General features: G+C 57.0%; 2 protein-coding genes across 2 annotated transcripts in view; both read right to left on the reverse strand.

Moving 5' to 3' along the window:
* Positions 1–674: 674 nt before the first annotated feature.
* On the reverse strand, positions 675–10,571 carry KIAA1614 (KIAA1614 ortholog). The gene is given in 11 exon segments (XM_063165197.1): positions 675–868; positions 1,071–1,255; positions 1,368–1,480; positions 1,876–2,080; positions 3,093–4,529; positions 5,101–5,250; positions 6,368–6,431; positions 6,928–7,533; positions 9,963–10,063; positions 10,065–10,303; positions 10,305–10,571. Coding segments are annotated over 11 exon segments (3,561 nt in total).
* A 5,182-nt stretch (positions 10,572–15,753) lies between these two features.
* Positions 15,754–22,340, reverse strand: part of XPR1 (xenotropic and polytropic retrovirus receptor 1) — a 110,547-nt gene continuing 103,960 nt past the window's right edge. The window contains exons 12-15 of the mRNA XM_063165368.1: positions 20,044–20,210; positions 19,587–19,726; positions 18,247–18,468; positions 15,754–16,099 (exon numbers count right to left, since the gene is read on the reverse strand). Of these exons, the coding sequence (XP_063021438.1) occupies positions 16,039–16,099; positions 18,247–18,468; positions 19,587–19,726; positions 20,044–20,210 (590 nt within the window). The 3' untranslated portion in view covers positions 15,754–16,038. The remainder of the gene's footprint in view (positions 16,100–18,246; positions 18,469–19,586; positions 19,727–20,043; positions 20,211–22,340) is intronic.

Here is a 22,340-nt window from a genome sequence, read left to right on the forward strand (position 1 = left end):
CATTGCTGCTGGAGACCCTCCAAGGATGTGTTTTGCTATCCATGGCTGGAAAAAAGAACCCCTCAAAATCCCCAAGGAGCCCTGCAGGTGGCTGAGCCCCCCTGCCTGCCTGCCCAGGGCCCCCCAGCACCACAGCACGGCCAGGAGGGGGCTGGTGGAGCAGCAGGGCCATGGGAAAACAAACAGCAAAGGCCACAAGCACCACCCCAGCCCCTCCATGCCACAAGCCAAGGGCACTGTTTTGTCATTGCAGAGATGTATTTTTGGGTTTCAGTTTGCAATAATTTAAAAGAACCTCACCAGCCCTCCAGCACAAGGTGGCAGTGCTGGCAGGAAGCCCTCTGTCTCCTGGGGTCACAGAGATGGGGTGTCCCCATGCTGGTCAGCCCAGTGCCTGCAGAACAGACCCACCCAGCTCTGCTGGGGCCAAGCTGTCCTCTGTCCCCCACACCTGGGCAGCTCCTGGAGGCTCTGGGATGTCCTTGCTCCCACACTCTCTCCCAGGGGTACAAGGAAAGCCACTGCAGTGGAGCCGGGCTGGTCCCGGCACTGTGAGGCAGCTTGGTCCATGCCATTCTGCAGCATCCTAGGACATCAGCGGGACATTGTCCTTCTCCCATCACTGGGACACGCTCCTCCTCCTCTGGGCAGCCTCCACAGGGGCGGTGGCGGGGCTAGCGCGGCGCGGGGCGGTGCCGCAGCACTCGCAGGGACAGACTGTCAGCGCTCAGCAGCAGCTGCCGGAGCCCGGCCAGCCCCAGCCCCGAGACGGCCGCGCCGTTCACCTGCAGGATCTCGTCCCCCACGGCCAGGAGCCCCGCGTAGAGCTTGGCCGTGCCAGCATCCGCCATCTCCTGCACGTAGACACCTGCGGGGGAACGGGGATGGGTGAGAGCCCAGGGGCTGTACAGAAACAAACCTGCGATAAACAGCCTTTGGTGAGGGCTTGTGTCCCAAGGCAAGCGCTCCGCAGCAATGGAGCAACCCCCTGCACCGGTGCCCGAGCTCACCCCTGGGCTGGGACAGGAGCAACCACGGAGGGATCAGAGTGTGCCAAGCTTTGGGATTACCTGTGTCGGGCCGGCCGTGCCCGGAGGTGACGGAGAAGCCGAAGGCGCCGCGGGGCGGTCGCTGCAGCTCCAGCTGGCTGGTGCCATCGGGGAACACCTGCACCACGCGCCCCACCGCGCGGGGCTGCCCCGGCGCCCCGATGTCCTCCACGCTCAGCGAGCGCTGCGGCCCCGAGCCCCCCTTCCTGCGGGGAGAGGGGACAAGGGAAGTGCCGCAGCCCCTGGTGGCACTGAGCCACCACAGCACCCCAGCGCAGCGTCCTGGGCACCGCAGGGATGTGCCGGGCCCGGTCCTACCTGTCAGCCGCGCTCTGGGGCAGGAGGTAGGCACTGGCACGAGGTGTCTTCCCCAGCTGGGGATGCAGGCTCTGGATAGAGGCAGCTTTTTGGGGCTGGCAGAAGGGTGACACCTGGGGACAAACACCTGGCTGAGATGGGGACAAACATTGTGCAGTACCGCAGTTCTTCACCACAATGTGAAGGGACGGACATCATGTGCCGAGGGAATGGAGGAGGAGGAGTAGAGGAATTAGGACATCCCACCCCCCTGGAGCACTCCCCAGCTCGCTGCTGAGGAGGGATGAGCATATCTGCTCTTCCACTACCACCCCTCTCTCCCTCCTTCCCCCTTCCACTTCCCAATTGGCTCTGGGCTTTTCAAACACAGCAGGTTTGGGGTGGCTCATCCCCCCACACCCCCTCCAGGACCACCTGAGCCACAAATCCACACTCAGGCACACTTCATCCCAGCCCAGCATTCTTTCCCTTGTGTCTCCTCATGGCACCCCCGCATGTCCACGTTCACCAGCTGCAGGGACTGCAGGGACGGTGACTTCTTGACGCCGGGGCTGCCCTGCGGGGACCCGCCGGGGGCTGGCAGCTGCTCCATGCTGTAGCAGCGGAAGCGGCCCAGGCGCTGCTTGGTGCTCTGGCTCAGGCTGCACAGGAGCTTCTTCAGCCCCGAGGCCGAAGCGCCGCTGCCCTTGCGGCTCACAGGCCGGCCCGGCTCCCTGCGGGGAGGAGGAGAGGCGCGGCGGTCACACCCCGAGCGTCTGCAGGACCTGCAGCTGCCTCCGGGCTGGGGCTGCATCCTGCACCCGAGAGCGGCAGCACGCTGAGACCGGGGTAGAGAGTAAGACTGGGGTGCACGCTGAGATCGGGGTGCACAGTGAGATCAGGAACAGCCTCCTCCCCGCAGCAGTGCCCCAGCACACACAAGTTTGTCACTACCCAAAGTGGCCCTAGGGGCTCCCTCCCTGTTTTCTCCATTATTTCAGGGGTTTAACACATCTCAGAAGTCCCCTGCTCTGCCCCAAGGGCTCAGAGGACCGAGCACCACCTTGGAGCTCTCCTGCCAGTCTGAGACACGCAGCACCAGGCACAGGGCTGGCAGCTGATTTTCCTCACCCAACACCAGCGAAACACCTCTGTCACATCTGCTCCAACATCCCCGGCAGAAGCAGATGTGGGGAAACACAGCTCCCCCAAACACCCACACCGCGGTTTCTGCGGGGTTTTTGGAGCCAGGGAGCTCAACCCAGCAGTGCTCAGGAGGGATGCTCAGGGCTGCCCGGTTTGGGATGCCAGGGCTGCCCGGTGTGGGAAGCCAGGGCTGCCCAGTTTGGGAGCCATGGCTGCCCAGTCTGGAAGCCATGACTGCCCTGTTTGGATGCCAGAGCTGCCCGGTGTGGGATGCCAGGGCTGCCCAGTTTGGGAACTGTGGTGGTTTGACCAGGAAGAACTGGGACCACAACATCCCAGAATTCCCACTTCTTCCTGGTCAAACCACCACAGGAGCCATGGCTGCCCTGTTTGGATGCCAGAGCTGCCCGGTGTGGGATGCCAGGGCTGCCCGGTTTGGATGCCAGAGCTGCCCGGTGTGGGATGCCAGGGCTGCCGGTTTTTAATGCCATGGCTGCCCTGTTTGGATGACAGAGCTGCCCGGTGTGGGATGCCAGGGCTGCCCGTTTTTAATGCCATGGCTGCCCGGTTTGGAAGCCAGGGCTGCCCATGCTCACTCACCCGTGCGCGGCGCTGCCGGCCGGGTGCCGCTGTGGCTGCGCTCCCGCCATCCCGGCACCTTCCCCGGCAGGATCAGCAGCCTCGAGGGGCACGGCGGTGACAGGGCTGCCAGCGGGGTGTGACAGCGTCCCTGCAGCCACAGAGAGACGGTCACACGCCAGTTTCATTGGGGACACCCCCAGCACCCCATGCGTGCGTCCCTCACCTCTGCCCGGCCCCGGGGCGTCCTGCCCGTGGGTGTTGTTGCAGTTGTTGGTGGACAAGGCACGGAGGGGGCTCCCCGGGAGCCAGCGGGGGCTGCAGGGGCTGCGGCGCTCGGCCGGGCCCGCCGTGCCCCCGGGCTGCGAGGGGGCTGTGCTGCCGGCATCGGGCTCCGGGTCCCGGGCTGCTTGGCTGGGCGCCTGGCGGCTGCTGCCGGAGAACAGCGCTTTCCTGCAAGGCACCTGGGCGCAGGCCTTCTTGGTGGGAGGGGGAGCAGGGACGTGCGTGCCTGGGATGGGGGTGCTGCTCCTCAGCTGCGGGGAAGGCTCCAGGGGCTCACTGGGCTGCTGCGGGGGGCGAGCTGTGTTCATCGCTCCCTTGCTGCTGCCCGCCAGATGCCGATGGGCTTCCCCATCTTCCCGGCCGCTGGTTCTTCCCGGGGGTGGGGGGCAAACGGCGCCCGGACCCGAGTCCCCGCCCTCGGGGCCGCCGCTGGCCGCACACGTTCCCCGCCTGGCCCTGGGCTCGGGCTGCGGGGCAGCGCGGGGAGTTCTGTGCCCGCGGGTGCGGGGGTCGCGGTGCCCCCGCAGGTGGGGGCTGCGCGGTCCGGCCTCCTCGCTGTCCGTCCGGCAGCCGTCGGAGGTGTCGGTGCTCTCCAGGGCCGAGTCCACCTCGTCGATGTAGGTGACATCCCCGATGTAGGTCTCCTTGATCTTCTCGGTGTGGATGCGCTGCCGGGACGGCAGGATCCACAGCGGGGACCCTCCAGGGCCCAGAGGCCGGATTTTCGGCTCTGTCTGGCCAGCGCCCGGCCCTCTGCCATCCCCTGGGACGCTTCTTTGTGCCGCAGGGCTGCTTTTGGCCAGCTCGGGGGCAGCTTGCGCGTCCGTGCCCCGGCCGGCGGCAGCACCAAGCAAGGAGCCGCAGGCGCTGCACTTGCCCCCGGCCACGAGGTCGCCCCCGCGGGCTTTGGGCTGTCCGGCGCCGTCCCCCGGCTGCCTGCTGCCCGCCGGCTCCGGCGAGGCGAGGGCCGAGCCCAGCGCCCGCCGCTGCCGCAGCTGCAGCCGCTCCAGGTACCGCACCTCGGCGTCCCGCGCCGACTCGTCCTCGAAGCGGACTCGGGACGGGGACGGTCCCCGCGGCCGCCGCGGCCGCCCGCAGCTCGACTCCCCGCTGGATGAATCGCTCAGGCTCCCGCCGTCCCGCGGGGCCACGCTCGGCCGCCCGCCGGGCTCCCTGCCATGGGGACAGACAGACGGACGCCCTGCAGGCGAGCTGCTCGGCAACCCTGGGAAAGCGGGGCGGGAGGGGGAAAACCCGGTGCGAAAGGAGGAAAGTGCAAAACGCAGCGCAAGGAGGAAAGCCCGCCCGGTGCTCCCCGGGCTGTGCACAGCCCTGCTTCCCTCCAGCCTGAAACTGAAATGCGGAGGGGCTGCGGCTGCTGGCAGGGCTCGACCTCCATCGGCCATTCCCTGCCCGAGGTGTGTGGTTAATCATTCCGGGAACACCACACCGCACATGACCTGGCGAGACGCCGCTGTGGTCCAGCCTCCAGCAGCGAGGAGTTCTCCCTCCTACCAGTTTCCCCTTTCGCCCGGGAAAACATTCCCCATCAGCTGGGAAACGCCATCCTCCCACCACCGATACCCCCCACAAGTAAATCCCAAACACCGAGCACATCCCAGGTATGAGGCAGTGGGTCAGACCCCAGCTCTGCACACACGCCTGCACACATATGCCGGCTCCAAACCCCGCGTGGATGTGCCCCAAACGCGGCTGTGGGCTGGGAGCACCGTGGGGCACTGACCTGGGCTGCGGGACGGCGCTGGGCAGCAGCAGGATGTCGTGGCTGGCGCGCAGCGGGTTCGTGCGGGCCTTCATGCGGGCGCGCTGCAGCAGCTGCTTGGCCTGCTCGTGCCGCGGGCTCAGCTCCAGCTCCTGCCCGGCCACCGAGGCCCTGCAGCCCCGCAGCAGGCAGCGGGATTAGGAAAAAATAACAGGGATTAGACGTGCTTTAACAGTGACGGCGAGGCTGCCCTGCCCGGGGAAAGCGGGGCTTGGCCGCCGTTCATGGGCGGGCGGGCGGCCGCGCCGGGGATGGCCGGGCGGGCACACCGCACCCCCGGGGCCAGGCGAGACCTTGGGGCAGGCTCAGCACCCGCCCAGCTCGGGCACGGGCTCGGCCGAGCCAGTGCTTTGTGCCATGGGCATCCCAGAGGTGGACAGGGAAATGGGGACAGGCAGCACTTCCCATCCCTGCCTGTAGCCAGGGAGGTTTAGGGCGACCCCCTGACCCGACTGTCTTGCTGCCTTCCCTTCCCTTGCAGGGGTCTTTCCCCGCACTCCCAGCCCCCCCTGAGTGCAGGGCGAGGGACCTGACAGCTCTCCCTGCTGCACCACTGCCTTCCCGGCTGGCCATGGCCCTAATCCTCCTGATTAAAATAATCAGCTCAGGCAGCCTCCCCGGGAAGCCCGGCCTTAACCTCTTCAGTGCAGCACGGTGGGCACACGCTGCCCCCCCAGCAGCACCACGGGAGGCCCAGAACTCCCCAGGCCTTGGCTGCCCTGCCCACGGGAGGTGCTGCATCCCTGGCTCTGCCTTGCACCCCCACCACTGATCCAGCTGCCAGAGCAGAGCAGAGCAGAGGCAGTGACCACAACACTGGGGGGCTTTCCCCACTCACTGATCTGCCCTTTGCAGCCCCCAGCCTCTCACCTGCCTATGCCACCTCCTTATTTTTAGTCCGTACCTGTAAGGTTTTCCATTAGCCCAACAAGATTACACACTCCTGCTGCCTCGATCCTCTTAAGCACCTGGAGCAAATTTCTGTCCCATCCTCTTCCCCAGCTCCCTGCCTGCCCTGGTGTCCTGGCAGGGATGTCCTGAGCTCAGACACCAGGGGACACCCAGCTCTGTCCCTTGTTCCACCAAAGCATCGCTGGGGCCCAACACTCCCTCACCAGCTGCCCCACAGCCCTTCTCTGGATCTGCTTCAAAGGGTGCATTTAAAATACAAGAGTGGGGAGCGGGAAAGAAGGAAATGTCCATTTCTGCCAGGCTGGGACTGACCTACCTGCAGCCTTCAGCGTCCTGCAGCGAAACCCCCGAGTCCCAGTCCCCATCGCTCGCTGGCATCTCTGAAATGCAGGAAGGGCAAGGCATTAGCCTGGTTGGATGGCAGCCCCCCATCCTCTTGATAGCACCCCCATATATCCCATCCCACCACCCTCCACAGGGCTCTCCCAGATATTTGCCTCTGGGAGATGCCAAAGGAGTGGAACGTGGGGCAGCAGCACCTGGCTGTAGGTGTGGGACTGTGGGGATGGGGGCATGGGGCCATCAAAGAAAAACTTTATTCTCTTTTCTGGCGGCAGCTTGCAAAGGGACAGTGATGCCCACAGATCTAGTGTGTCCCCGAAATTTTCTTGCTCTTGCTTTCAGCAGTGAAGTTCCTCACCGGGACACCAGAGGGGACTGGCAGGTATCACCCAGACCACCTCCTACGTGCCGTGCAGGGGATGGGGCAGCCCTGGGGTGTGGGGCAGCAGGGAGCTGCACCTGCAGAGAGGGAGGCTGGAGGACTCCCGTCATCCCAAAGGTTTTCCCTCCCTCCCACCTTCCCAAACCACGCACCGGGAGCGGCGAGGCCCAGCACCTCGTGCAGCAGCCGCCGGTTCCTCTCCACGCGCTCAGCCAGCGAGAGCCGCTCCCAGCTCTGGGCCGCGGGCACGGGGGTTCGGCCCCGCTCCCTCAGCGGGCTCCGGGCCGCTTCATCCCGGGCGGCTCTCTCATGGAGGGAGGCGCAGTGCCAGGACCTGCTGCTGCCCTTGTCCGGGGGCAGCTCGGCGCCGCCGGGCACATCCCCCCTGGCTGCCGGCACCCTCCAGAGCCCCGGGGTGCCGCCGCGGGCCGCGGGGCCGCTGCCAGGCTCGGGTTCGGCCCCGTCCAGCAGCCCGTCCGTCAGGTACGTGCGGAGCTGAACCCGCGGCTCCACGTCCGCCTTTCCCCGCCGGGGCCGCGGCTTCTTGGGCGAGGGGCGCTCGGGGGCAGCCGTGGGCGTCCCGGGCCGCCCGCCCCGCTTCTCCTTGAGCGCCTTCACCTTGGCCTCCAGCGCGGCGTGCGGGCCGCGGGGCTCGGGGCGCTCCGGCGGGGCCGGGCCGCGGCCGCCCTGGGCGTGCTGCTGCTTGGGGGGCCGCGGCAGGCGCCGCGCCTCAGCGGGAGGGCTCCCCTCCATGGCTCCTGCGGGGATGAAACGCAGGGAATGAGCCCTGCCCGCCCACAAAGGGCATCACCCCACCTGCCCTGCGGGGTAAATGCACGCAATGCCACCGGCGTGTGCCTGCCTGGAGGGAAAGGGGACAGCGAGGTGACACAGCACCAGGCCACCCATCCATACAGAGCACCGACACCCTGCCAGCATCACTGGGGAGCAGGGGGAATGGGGCAGCAATGAGGGAGCAGGGGGAATGGGGCAGCAATGAGGGAGCAGGAGGAATGGGGCAGCAATGAGGGATCGGTCGTTCCCCAAAACGGGTGGCCCGGGCCAGGGCAGCACTGCCAGCAGTGCCCACCCACACTGTTCCAGGTGCCCAGGGGCACCCGGCAACAAAGCCCGGAGGGAACTGACACTTCCTGAGCTAAACCAGGGCCCCAACTCTCCGCGGAACACAAATCCCTCCCGGCGACAGTTCGTCGAGGTGCCAGCAGCCAGAGCCAGCCCCTGCTCCGCCCCGGCCCCCGGGGCCACACGTGGCACTCGTCCTGTGCCCGCCTCTCCGGCCCAGTGGCACCGAGCAGCCGCTGCCCTCCTGCACCCCGGCAGCATCCCGTCCCATCCCGTGCCCGTGGTGGCCCCGGAGGAGCCTCCCCCGTGGCCGCGGTGCAGGAGCATCCCCGTGGCACCCCCGGGCCCCATGGCCGCCCCACAGCCCCTCACAGCCCCAGGCTGAGCGGGACGGGGCACGGGCGGGATGCGAGGGCTGTCCTTACCCCCGGAGCAGCATCGGGAGAGGGCTGGGAAAGAAGGAGAAAGAAAGCGGAAGAAGGGAAGGAAGCAGGGGAGGGAAAAAAAGAAATTAAAAAAAAAAAAACGGCCAAACCAGCAAATCCCAGCCCCTCCAGCCGAGCCCGAGCTCAGCCGCTTGGCTGGGCTGTGGGGCCGTGCTGGCCCTGCCTCCCGCCCCGGCCTCCTCCTCCTCTTCTCCGCGCACCCGGCCAAAGCCGGCCCGGTCCCCGCAGGGCCACGGCGGCCACCGCCACGCTGGGGACAGGGGCTGACCCCCTCCGCCACCCAGGGAACGCCACAGGAGGGGAACCCAGCGGTCCGGGATGGAGGGATCCTGCCCCGGCCCTCCCTCAGGAATGTCCTTTGTGTGGGCTGCGGAGCGGAGCCGGGCCCTGCCGGGGGGCTGTCCCGCATGTCCCCGCTGCTCCGCCGGCTCTCGGCACCTCCCTGCGAGCATCACACGTTTGCAGCTGTGCTAAATTCCCCTGCTTCCCGGAGGCCAAATCCTGCTTGAACCCACGGCGAGCCAGGGCCGTGGAGGAGAGCAGTGGGAGCTGAGCTGGGTGCATCCCTACACATCCCTACCCCCAAACACGGCATGCCAAACGTGCCTGTCCACCGCACACCCACACCCCCATCCTGCCCCTCATCCCAATGCCCTGCACACCGACACCCCCATCCTCCTCTCCATCCTGAGGCCATGCACACCCACACCCCCATCCTGCACCCCTTCTGAGGCCCTGCACACCGTCACCTCCATCCTGCCCCCCATCCTGAGCCCTGCACACCAACACCTCCATCCTGAGCCCTGCACACTCACACTCCCATTCTCCCCTCCATCCTGAGGCCCTGCACACCGACACCTCCATCCTGCCCCCCATCCTGAGCCCTGCACACCAACACCTCCATCCTGCCCCCCATCCTGAGGCCCTGCACACCCACACCCCCATCCTGAGCCCTGCACACCCACACCCCCATCCTGCCCCCATCCTGAGGCCCTGCACACCAACACCCCCTCCCCGAGGCCCTGCACACCCACACCCCCATCCTGAGCCCTGCACACCCACACCCCCATCCTGCCCCCTTTCCCCAGGCCCTGCACACCCACACTGCCATCCTGCCCCTCGCCATGTCCCCCCACACAGGACAGGGGTCCTGGGTGGGCAGTGCTCACCTGGAGGTGCCAGGGCTGCCGTTCCTGAGGGCACCGGGGCTCTGAGGGGGCCCAGGGCGTCCCGGCCCTGCTGCGGCTGCCGCTTTAAGCTGTGGCTTTTGATATTCGTGATTGGTTTCATAATCCCGATCAAAAGGAAATCACCAGGATTATGAAATTGTTTTAATCCTCCTGGCTCTGGCCGCACCGGCCCCTGCCAGCACGAGCAGCAAGAAATCACTTTTATCTTCTTAAAATGTCCCCGGCCACCCCGGTGGCCATGGGGCCCTCATCACAGCCAAACCTGAGCCCAAGGGCTTCCTTCCTTCCTTCCTTCCCCACCGGGGCTGACACAGGGGGACTCCATGGGGGACAGAACGAGCATCTTCACTAGGAAGGGCCAGCTGAGAGCTCTGTGTGGAAAAGCCCAGGGCAGAGGAGCCACCCTCATCCTGTCCCCAGCACTGAGGTCCCCACAACCTCCCCTGTGACAGCAGGACCCATCCTTACCTGCAGGCCATTCCAGAAAGGGATCCTGGCTCCTCTGCCTGGGCTCTGGAGGTGACACACGCCTGGGAGATGTCCCCATGGAGCTGGGGTGAGGTGCCAAGGGTGGCAGGAGGGCTCCTGCCACCAGCCAGGCTCCTGCCACCAGCCAGGAATGCCAGCAGGGAGCTGTGGCTGGGATTAAACCTCCGGGAAGTGGCTGCTGTGAGCAGCAGCAGGCTTAGAGTGATTTCAAGGCTCTGGGCTCTCTTCTGGAGGCAGATTGATTGCAGGAGGCAACGGAGAGATTTAAAGAGCAAAATAAAAGCACAGACCCCAAACAACCCAGGGCTGGGCTGCTCAGCACTGGTCACACACTGTGCTGGCAGGACATCCCCTTGCACTGGGGATCAGCTGGAGAGAGGCAACCAAAGGCTCCCGAAAGGACCACGAGCCTGTGGCCAGCACAGCTCAGTCTGGGCAGGGGGTTTTCTCCAGCACCAGCCCCTGGCATGCAGAGTGTGAGCTGGGCTGGTGCTGGGGGAAAGCTGGGCTGCTTCCTGTGAGCCCCTCCAACCCCTCCTCAGACAGCTCCCTCCTCCAAGCACCTCCATCCACCTCCTCCCAGGACATGGATGTCCTCCAGCGACATCCCACAGCTCCCAAGAGAGCAGGAGCAGCAGGAGCCATTGCTCCGTGGGTGGATGCAGCACAGGGGTGGCACTTGGGAAGACACACACAGACCAGGGACAAAAGAGCCATCAGATCATTGGAAAACAAAGAGCTTGTAATAATGAAAAAAGGACAGATTTCGTAACCAATCACTTTTTCCTTTGAAAAAACACAATCACAGTAACTTTGCTGTATACAACCACCTAGAAACTATGAAACAGTATCACATTGTGCAGTATTTTTTTTTTTTTCAAACCTACTTATCAAGAAGGGAATTCCACACTTCAAAAATTATATCCATTTGGGGAGGAAGGAGGAGGAGGAGACAGCTAATAGCGCAGTCACAGATACATCATGAGTCCAAGCAAGCGGCAATTCTTTGTCCTCACCTTTTCCACTGAGCCAAAACAGAAGAGTGGAGAAGGGGATAGCAAAAGAGAAAGGAGGGGGGAAGAAAGAAAGCACCCACAGAGGACTAATCACACTCCATAATTACTTTTGACATCTACAGGGCTTCATAGAAAGATCATTTAGACCAACACAGCGGGGAGGGGGAGAGGAAGGCGGCAGCGGGGCCCGGGGGGAACTTTGGCATTTCCACTCTGGGCCCCTCCCGAGCGCCCATCCTTGGCCACGAGGACCTACGGGACGGAGAGGTCACGGCAAGTTCCACCAGGATGCCCAATTCCTCCTCTGGAGTGAAGAGTTTGCAATTTGGTTTACAGAGTTTGAGGGCCGCAGGGCACCGTGCCAGGCAGGGGCGGTGCCCGGGCCAGGGCAGCCTTGGCTCCCACCGGGAGCAGGGCTGGGGTGTCAGCATCAGGGAGCTTCCCGTGCTGGGTCCCTTCCCTCTCCTTCCCCAGGGATTGGAGCCCCCAGGGATGGTGACACACCACTTTAGCCCACGGTGGCAGCAGGGGACGCTGGCCCCAAGGTGCAGAATTTGGGATGGGGGTCATGAAAAGGAGGCAAGGTCTGATGAGGTGACAGCCACTGAGCCCAGCCGTGACTGCTGCAGAGGTACCCCAGGGATTTACCACCCTTCCCCCAGGAGCCCCAGCCCCTCTTTTCCAAGGAGACAAAACAATCCGGTTGCCTTCTGGAATAAAAATGTAAATTAAAAAATAATAATAATGTTTAAGGCAGAAGATCACCTTCCCCCTGTGAGTGCAAGGCAGAAGGGTGGAGGAGAGGACGGAGGACACGGAGCTGGGATGCAGCATGTGAGCAAAGTGGCTTTTGTGTCCCAGCTTGCCAGGCCACGTCCCAGCCCCAGGACACTTCCCAGCACATGTCCTGACGCTGGGGACACAGCCCCTGGAGCCCAGTGAGCAGAGCAGGGCAGGGCACATCCCTGCAGGACAAGGCCAAACCCCCTGGGCCATTCAAAACACAGCAAAGGCTTCACACTGTCCCCACTGCTCGTTGGAAGTGAAATCCCCAGGGATTGTCATCTCCTGCAGCAGGAAGTGCTTTCCTCCCTGTCTGCCACACTGGCCTGGCAGCTGAGCACCAGCACAGAGGCAGAAGGAGCAGCACAAGGGTTTTTAGGGAAGTAGGAGCAGCAGCATCCAGCTCTGCTGAGATTTCCACCAGAGATCTCTCCCATTCCAAGATGTTCATGCTGAAGGCTGCTGCCAGACCCCTTTCATTGGAATCAAACAGCAAAGACACTGAGAGAATGAGGAGGGCCAGGAGCAGGGTTGGGAAATGTGTAGGATGAACACCAGCTGACTTTGGGAATGCACCTGGATGAGAGAGGTAGGAGCTTACTGGATACACAAAGGCTGCAGCCAGGAGTGCTGCAAATGCATTTCTTTTAAAACGTGGTGGGACAGCATCAGTTCTCATTGGAGAGCTGCCACTCCTGCTTGCTGAGTCCAAAGATCCCAATCCTGCCCTGCTGTCCTGCCAGGAACACACCCATGGCACATGGCATTGCCCTGCCCAAGCACAGGGACCTGGTGTTTCCCAAAGCCACACGGGGAACCCCAGCCAGCAAATAAACTCTGGGTGCTGCAACACCTCACCCCCTGCAACCCCAAAATCCCCAGAGGAGCAGCAGGATGGAAAGCTGGAAGGAATCAGCATGGAGAAGGAGTTTAAAGGGAATCTCCAAAAGTCACAAATGCCACAGGGTGGCATCTCCTCTCCTTAGACTGCACCATCCTGATGGGTTTCACCAGACCAAAGCAGCTCCACAGCATCCTCAGAGCTGTACAATCCAACCTCCACTGAATCACAAGGCACAGCCCAGCACCTGAAATCCACAGCTTAAAGACTTCCTCAGCTTCCAGCTCCCACCCAGCTGCATCCCAACAACTAAAGCAGAGGATAAACCCCTCAGCTCCTTTTGATGCTGCTCTGTCCCTCTGGACTGCCACCCTGCTGCTGTCCCTACAGGAGTGTTCTCAGGCACCCCTGAGCAGAGCCCAGCTCAGGAAATGTCCCCATCCCCTGGCTCCTGCTGCTCCCAAGGAGGGACAGGGCTATTTTCTCTCACCATCTGTTGTGCTTCATTAGGTCTCCCTTTATTGGCCAGATGTTCCTGTAGACGTGGAGCCATCCCAGCTTTAGTGCTCGCTCTCAGGAGGAATCTGCACGCCTGATTTCTCAGAAATCTCTGGGAGGGAGGGAACAGGCAGATGCAGGGCTGGGAGCTAGGAGCCTTTAAAAGCCACACTTCTGGGAATTCAGGCTGCTTTCCCCCGAGACAGCATCTTCACTGCCAAAAGGGACCATGTTTTATTTTAGGAGATCATGTTTGCTCCTCATAGCATGCCACCTCCCTTTTTTTGTTTTTGTTTTTGTTTTTTTTTTCTCCTTACTTCTCCTGCCAGCAAAGACAGAAAAAGGGAAGAGAAAGAGCAGAGCAAGGAGCAGGGCAGATGGACAGACTGAATTCTTGCTTCCCATAAGGATTTGGGTAAACTACAGAATAAGAATTTAATCACTTGCAACCCGACCCACCCTGTCACGGTGGGAAGCAGAGGGTGGGATGGAACAGCAGCAGGATGGACAGATGGACACAGGCCACCCAGCCCTGCCCTGCCCTCCCCAGCCCAGCTGAGGAAGGCAGGGTGCTCCCAGGGGACTGGCTCCACTTCCAAATCACAGAACCATGGAATGGTTTGGGTTGGAAGGGACCTTAAGAACGATATAGGTCCAACCCCCTGCCACAGGCAGGGACACCCTCCACTAGACCAAACTGCTCACAATGTCTCTCTGCATTTTTAATTTCCTTCTGAAAGGAATATAATTACCAGTAAAGCTCAGATTCTTCGTATAAAAAGCACAACACTTTGCTTAAGTAACACCCAGTGGTGTTACCTGATTTGAATAAATCCAAATAATTTTGGATTTTCTCCCTCCCAGTTCAGCTGCCCTCCCCTCAGCTCCCCAGGCAGGGATGGCTCCATTTCCCACTGCTGCAAATACCCACACATGGTTTGGACATGGCACCAGTGCTAATTAGGAACTGAAATATTTTAAGGGGCTGAAATATTTTAAGGGACTTTATCCCAGACTCCACTTCCATGGGAATGGGAATGCTCTGTTTAAAGCATGAGCTGACCTGAGGGAGGTAAAGGCAGGAATCCAGCACAGCCCCACTCATCCAGCTCTGCTCCCACCAGAGCAGCCCCACACGGAGGGAGATGAGAGGAGCAGCACCACAACAGGGTTTTAATCTATTTAAAGGGTTTTAATCTATTGCCAACTAAATGAAGAGAAGCAAGTTTCCTTCTTCAGCTCCTCTGGGCAAGAGGCACAGCAGGCAAGCTGTGGAAATGCAACATTCTGGTGCTGATTAAGGGAAACAACCACCAAACAGCAACTGAGAAGAGATTCCTGCCATTCCACTGCCCAAACTGGCACCAGCCAGGTGAGGATCCTCCGTCAGGAGTGTCACCCTTCCCTGGAACACCCAGGGAGAACAAGGGAAGGGAAGGACCACAGCACTCTGAGGGCTCCATGGCTCCCTCCCAGGAGGAGGGGAGACCAACGAGACCATCGAGTTCACATCTCTCTTCCAACATGATTTGCTCAGCTGTCCATTACCCAAATCTGCTCAAGAATCCCACTTGCCAAACTGGGAGAATGAGATGAGCCAAGGGGCAGATGACCAGGACACTGCCCAACAGAGGCTTTTTGCTAAACCAGGAGCCACAGAAGAGCTGTTTCCATCTCACCTTCCCCATCAGGTGGGCACACCACAGTTCTTTCCATGCTCCCTGAAACACACCACCACTCCTAAGCCCCAGCCTGATGAACCCCCTCTGTCCCATGAGAACTGACACCTCCTCGCCTTGTCCCACCTTGCTGGGCTGCTGGAGAATTCCTGAAAAGCTCCCTGCTCGGACTGAGATGCCCTCATGACACACCTAAGGCTTGGAAAAGTACTTTTGGATCTGGAGAATGAAGTTCCAAAGCCTTTGCTCGCTCAGTGGTTTGTGCTGTTGGTGGGAACCAACTCTCCTTTCCTTAGGATCATCTGCACTACTTTCACACGTGGAGAAGTTGGCTTTGAACTGGCATGAGAGACATGCCCAGAAGCAGCAGCAGCAACTAAAAAAATATCAGAGAGAGAAACTTTGGTTTAAAATAAAATTGAAAAGAAATAAAAAGAGAGAGAAGGTACACACAGGTGCAAGTTGTCTCACTGAAGGGGTATTTGCAGGGGGCATCACCCCACAACCCTGGAGATGGAAATCTACATTCCCCACTTTGTTTTACCATTACAACCTTCATTGCACAGGACTCAAAATCACTCTCATATGGTTGTTAAGTTTCATAAATAATGTGAAAACTATATGCAACAGATACATCATATTTCCAAAAAATTATAAGAAAAGTTACATCAAATTAAAAAGTAGCTTCATGAATGAAGATACTGCTCTAAGTGCACTTTCCCTGCAAGTGCAGCCAGTGCCTCAGCGCTGGATATGAAAGAAAAAAAACCAAACAACTGAAAAATAAAATCAACAACAAAAAAAATCAGATTTAAAAAGTCCGGTTTCAACCAGTCAAAACCGGGCCAAGCAGAAACTGAGTGTGCTCTTGGCACTGTCCCGTGAGGGAGTCCCTATGATGCTTCGTTATCCAGATAAGGTTTGTATGTCCTTGTTGAGACTGTAAACAATCCTTCTTTCCTGAACTGTCCTCTTTATTGGCAAAACAAAGTAAAATATTTTATTTTTGTTTGTTTGTTTGTTTGTTTAAAATAGAACATTAAAATTAACCCAGAAGAAAAGAAACGAAACACAGTGAGCTTGTTGGAGTCCATAGGATCTGGTCTGGAAGAGCTCAGAAAACGTGTTCAGTGTTTTCTCCTGTTTTCAGCTGGATCTGTACCAGAGCTCGGGTTACTTGGGGAAGAGGGGAACAGAACGAGAAAACAAAGGATGTGGAATAAGAGAACGTGGCCATCTCATGTGTTCACTTCATTTGCTAGGTCCTCTATCAATACCTTTGTGTCAGAAGCCTTCGACCTGGAAAAGAACAAAACACAAAACACTCACTGGGGAGAAGGAATTCCTGGAATGACGTGCAGACAGCAAACCCACAGTCCACTTGGGGGAATAAAAAAAGGGAAAATATGTCTTTCTTCTGCAGAGGGGGAATAAACAATCTACTGTTTCACACCCTCCCACTCTCCCTGGGAATTGCAGAGCCTTGTAAAGATCCCCAGCTGTCCCTCAGCATCCCCCTCCTGTGGCACTGCCCACTCTGCCCATGGCCAGTGTCACCTGCCAGGCTGTGACATGTGGGGCACCTGCTCAGCCCTCCCCACAGAACCCCACCAAACCCTTGCAGGATCCACAGGAGTGTTCCTGCTCCATCTCCTGCTGGGCTGCAGGAAGTCCTTTAGGGATATGCCTGGCACATCTCCACTCACTGCATGTCTGAGGGATAAATGGGCATGGCTGGAGGGAACCCTAGCAGCCTTTGGCTCACATTCCCTTTGCAGAACATTTTTCAGTCTCTAGCAGCCACCTCGGGGCTGTTGGTATTGGTCCCATCCGTGCAGGGACAAGAGCCAAGCACAGCCCTGGGGCCAGAGCACCCCCTCCTCCTCCTCCTTCTCCCACCCCTCCCAGGCAGTGCTGCAGGGATTGCACAACACTCCTGACCTGCTGTGCCTCAGCCTCGGCTTGCTCCCTGGCCAAAGGGTAGGGCGGCACAGCTGTGCTGCCAGGGCAGGAGGGACACGGGACACTGGAACTGCAGGGAAAACACACAGTGGGCAGGTTCAGGGGCTGGGGTGCAGGGTGGGGCAACATTGGGGGTGCAAGGATGATGGCTGGGAAGAAAAAAAAATGTATGGGTTTGGATTTGAGAGAGGAAGGAGTCTGAGATCTTACATATGAACCTTAACCAAAGAATAACAGGAATCATACAGAGACACGGAATGGTTTGGGCTGGAAAGGACCTTAAAGATCATCTGGTTCCAACCCCCCTGCCAGAGGCAGGGATGTGAGTGACATCCATATTGCTCAGGGCCAAATCCAGCCTGGCCTTGAACACTTCCAGGGATCCAGGGGCATCCACAGCTTCTCTGGGCACCCTGTGCCAGGGCCTCACCACCCTCACAGAGAAGAATTTCTTCTTAATATCTAATCTAACTCTGCCCTCTTTCAGTTTAAAACCATTGGCCCTTCTGTCACCATGAGGTATAAAGAGCCCCTCTCCCTCTTTCTCAGAAATGTCTGCTCGAGGAGAACCTCTCCTCCAGTTTGCATTTATAACCTCTGGCAGCCTATTTCTGCAGGAGGGGACCCTTGTAAAAAGAGTGAGTAAAACGGGAACTCCCTTTCCTGATTTCAGGAGTTTCCCTTTCCTTTCCACTTGGGGTTCTGGTAAACCCCAAATGCCTAAAGGATAGATTAATTCTCTGGCAGAGGGAGGAATGCTCGTTTACTTAGTTGGACCTGCCCTACCTTTGATGACTTTGAAAATCTTTGCGTGACTTTGAAAATCTTGGCACGACTTTCAACCCTTTGTGCCATTCTCAGTGCAGGACTCCCAGCCCATAAACAACCAACAGGCACCAGCAGCAGCTGCAGGGCAGGCTTCTGTAGCAGTTCTATTACTTTCTTTTAAGCTTTTTCTTTCCTTTTTATCAGTTAATCTAAATATAAATTTAGATATCCATTTAAAGAGCAATGTAGAATGTCCAGAATTATGATAAAATATATAATTTTCTAGCAAGTAAAGGTCATAAAGCTAGATGACTCAAGTAAGGTTGATTTAACTGGGTCTAGTAAATCTCTATTCAATAAAAGGTGTAGAAATCTAAGAGGGAAAAAAAATAGTTGAATGAGAAATGTGTACTACAATATTATCATATCTTACATAAAAATGTAGCAGTAGGAATAACACTACTTATGGGAAAAATTACCTTACTGGCATGGATAAAGTTGTCTCTAGATAATGATGAAGACTAGACAAAAAACATGATTCTGACAGCTTCTGAATCCTAAGGGAAGAGTTTGAGGTAACGGAAAAGGTTTTGCCTTTAACAGGACGGAAGCACAACTGCAATCTCCTGTGAGCACTGTGCACACTTAGAGCGCAGGGGGGACAGAACAGGTGTGCAAACAGCACAAGGTGTCATTTGGGGCACGGCTGAACGTACTGTGTGCCGAGGCGCGGCCGGCGCAGGGACACGCTCAGGCTGCGCTTCCACTGCTTGCTCTTGCGGCGGTTGCGCACGCCGTCCTCCTGGTCCATCATCTGGTCCAGGAGCGTCAGGTCGTCGGCGTTGAGCGGCGCCACCGAGATGTCCCTCACGGCACGGAACTCCCCGCAGTTGTTCAGGTGCTCGTTCTCCAGGCGGAAGAAGTTCCACACAAACCGCCTGCATGGATGGATGGATGGAGAGGAAAAAATGAGAATTACCAACTGAGTTCCACTTTTGCAGGCGTTTCCCGCGTTTGGCAAAGCACTGGAGAAAAATCTAGTGGCTAACAGCAACATTTTTCCTCTGGAGAACTACAGAATCTATCCTCATATGGACAGCGTGGAGGTACATTGTTCAAGCATTACAAGGCAAATGCTGTTATAGGAGCTTCTTCCAGCCAGGTCTCATAAGCTTTTGGAGGTCTAAAACACACTCAAGGTAGCACAGCTACCCTTGGAGGCATAAAAATCAGTGGGAAGGCATCTGTGGCAGTGTTGGAAACAAAAAGGTTTAATAAAAGGTAAAATAATAAACAGAGAAAAACCGAGCCAGGTGCCAGAGGTTCTTGCTCCTGGTAAAACACCCCACAAAAGCCATTAGTTTCTTTGTTCACTTCTTTTTCTAGTAAATTGCTCAAGTGGGACTTTTTGGCTCCTGTCCAATTGGCTATCCTTAAGTTTGAGGTGAAGTCCCCCAGGCCTCTGAGGTGGCTTTTTCATGTAATCAAGGAGAGAAACTTCTGGGCTTCTTTCCTTTTTGAGGGGACAAAGGATAGTCTTGTCACTCTCTCAACAGGAGGCACATTCCTACAAAAGGCACTTCCAGCACCTACATGAGAGAGGGTCAGCATCAAGTTCTTCCCAGGAAGCTGTGGGGGTGGGTTTCCAGCTACAGGAAAGGTGTTTAAAACTCCTGGAAGCTTGCAGGATCCAAATCAATGACACAGAATACAAAGAGGTTTGAAAATTGGAAACTTGAGACTCAAGAGAAGTTTTAGTTGGAAATTTCAAGAAATTTGGTAAAAACTAACCCTTCAAGATTATGTCATGGCTCAGAAGGAACTGCAAACACAATGTGAAGGATTCAGCTCCAAACTGTGGCAAAGCCTCCTACCCTTTTCTTCACTCAGCACCCTGTTTGGATTAAATATTCCTGCTAATCCTGGTCTCCTTGAAACAAAAACCAGTATATTCCATATCCAAGGATCCAGGTGCTTCCCCCCCATTCTGATGTTGTAGAACAAAAAAGTGAAAATAAAACCAAGAGAAATGAGCTGCTCAGCCCAGCAGCCTTACCGGAACACCTCAAGTGGGGCAAACACAGTAGAAATGATGTCTGCAGCGTAGGGAAAGATTTGCATGGAAGTGAGGGAGATCTGGATGGTCCACGCAAAACGCAGGATGACATCTTCTACAATGGCACAATAGTAGTATGCCTGAGGAGCAACAAGAACAAAACAGCTCAGCAAACACCTTCGGCATCCAAAAGACCTCATCAGGTCTTTGGGAAGCTACAGAATCTGCTGCTCAAACTCAGACAAAATAAGGGCAGTGATCTCTTGGAAACAAATTTCATTTGTTGATCATTTCAACGAGAAATGATCTCTTGGAAACAAATCAGCTCTACTGCTGGAAAATCCCAGGCTGTAGCATTGAAATGCTCCAGTGGGCAACTGCAACATGCTCTAAACTCAGCAAGTTTGGTTAAAGTGTTACAAGGCTGTCCTAAGGTAAGAGCAGGCTGCATACGCACTTTCTGTGGGTAGACAATTCCTTCTCGGAGAAAGGTATTTTCACCAGCATTTTTGTCAAAGAGACCCCAGTCCATCTTCAGGTCCCAAATGAGGGTATAGCAAGAGCTGATGAAACAGAAGATAATCCACAGGTAGAAGAACACTTGGGTGTCACTGTGGTTTTTAGCTGGAAAAGAGAAGAACAACACACTTGTGTAGAATGGAGAGCACATTCCTTCTTAAAACAGCTACAAACTGCCTCATTTGAACAGTGGAAATCACCTCTTCTAGCCAAGTTCTGGCAAAATACATCAAATACAATTCTGAGCCAAACCAACACCCTTAGCAGTACCTGCTTTTAATTGTTATTCAAATTCCACTTTCATCTCATTCACCTTTCAGCACTTGGGATTGAAATTTACATTAATATTTGGAACAGGCTCCCAGGGAAGTGGTCACAGTCCCAAGCCTGCCTGAGTTCAGGAAACATTTGGGGAACACCCCGAGGCACATGGTGGGATTCTTGGGGATCCTATGCAGGGCCAGCAGCTGGGCTCGAGGATCCAACTCAGGATATTCCATGGTTTTTATTTTCCTGGATTCATGGCAGAGCTGCCGTTCTGGCTCTGAACAGCAGGTGGAAGCTGAGGGCCACATTTCACAAAGGACACGGGCTCCTACAAAGGACACAGCACTGACGCAGAGCTCAGCGAGGAGGGTTTGGTAAGAAAATATTTGAGTTTGTATTAACATCAACATCAGTGAATCAGTTGGTAATTCCCCCATTTTCTCTCCACTAGAAGCCTGAAGAGCATGAGCAGTACAGGAATTACCCCCAGCCATTTCAGAGTTTGTGGTGGCGAGGGAAAAGGCAGCAGTACATTAAAATGTACAAATCCTAAAGTAGGCTCTGTATGGAGTTTTAAATACCCATACAGAGCTCCTCTTTGGAAACAGGAGACTGTGGGCCCACCATCTGCTCAGCTGGGGATATTTTCTCCAACCTTGTTTCCCACTCCCCTCTGGAAAGGTTATGTTGCTCTCAATTTGGCTACAATTCCTTACATCAGCTGCTTGGGGAAAACCAAACAGAGCTGGTATTTCTGTTTGCTTTTGGAAAGCTGGCTCCAAAAATTCATGCAAATAAACTCCATTATGATGCTTCAGAAGGCTGAGACATGTTGCACCTGGCTGCTTGCAGGAATCTCTCCTTTCTGTGCAGCCTCAGCAACTGCTCATTCACCGATTCCCTCTAACAAAGCAAACAACATTTCCAGTACAAAAAAAGATGTTTTCAGCCCAAGCCCAACATCACACTAAACAACAGCACGTTTTTCTATTTATGTGGCTTTAAAACAATCCTTCTAGCTGATCAGCCAGGGAGCAACAGGACAATTTTCCCTCTGTATTTCCAGCAATTACGATTAGATGTAAAGCGGCGATCCGATAAAATTAATGGAGGTGAAAATGAGAGTACATTCCTCCCATTACGCCTTTCAGGCTTCCTGGACATGATGTGCAGGATATAGGTCAAACCCACACGTTCCTTCCCCTCTCAAAACACCCCCCTAAGGCAAACCTCTGAACCTTTCCCTCTCAAAACACCCCCCTAAGGCAAACCTCTGAACGCCACTCATGCAGCAAAGGAAAAGGGCACGGCATGGCTGCAGCTCCCAGCTCTGAGCAGCTTTGGGGCAAGGTTGGAAGCCTTTCAGCACTCCCCACATGCTCAGCTTGGCCAAGACACGGGTCCAGCATCACATTCCTGTCCCTGCAGAGCGCTGACGTCACCCAGGAGCAGCGCTCGCGGATGCCCAGGTACCTCACACGCTGCTGATGCTGCTGCTGCTGCTGCTGCTGCCTGGAAACAGCCTCTCCCAGGCTATTTTTAACGTGCAGCTGCCCACAGAAAGGGACACAGGTGAGGATTTTGGAGCTTAGCAATGAGGGCTGCACTGCCAGGTTTCATTCCTCCCCCCCCATAGCTCCTCCAAAGCCTCCACAACATTATTTCAGGAAGAAAAGGCAGATGCTGACATTCGGTGACTCATGAGACACTAAGCCTGTTCTTTCCAGCCTTATTTTTAGCTCATTAGATCTCCATGTTTAGTTCCCATTACCAGACCCTAAAGGATAATTCAGAGGCAGTTCATGGGTTGTATGTGCTTTCAAAGCACCTAAAATGCTGCAAAACACCCTGTGATGCTGCAGGGCTTCCTCTCACCTTAGGCTTGGAAGTTACATCATGCTGCTTTGGGCTGGATTCTTTTCTGGGCTTTTTTTCCCCCTTAAGGACAGAATTCAAATAAACTGAGCC

The sequence above is a fragment of the Melospiza melodia genome, chromosome 11 (genome assembly GCF_035770615.1).
Source record: "Melospiza melodia melodia isolate bMelMel2 chromosome 11, bMelMel2.pri, whole genome shotgun sequence".
NCBI lineage: Eukaryota > Metazoa > Chordata > Aves > Passeriformes > Passerellidae > Melospiza > Melospiza melodia.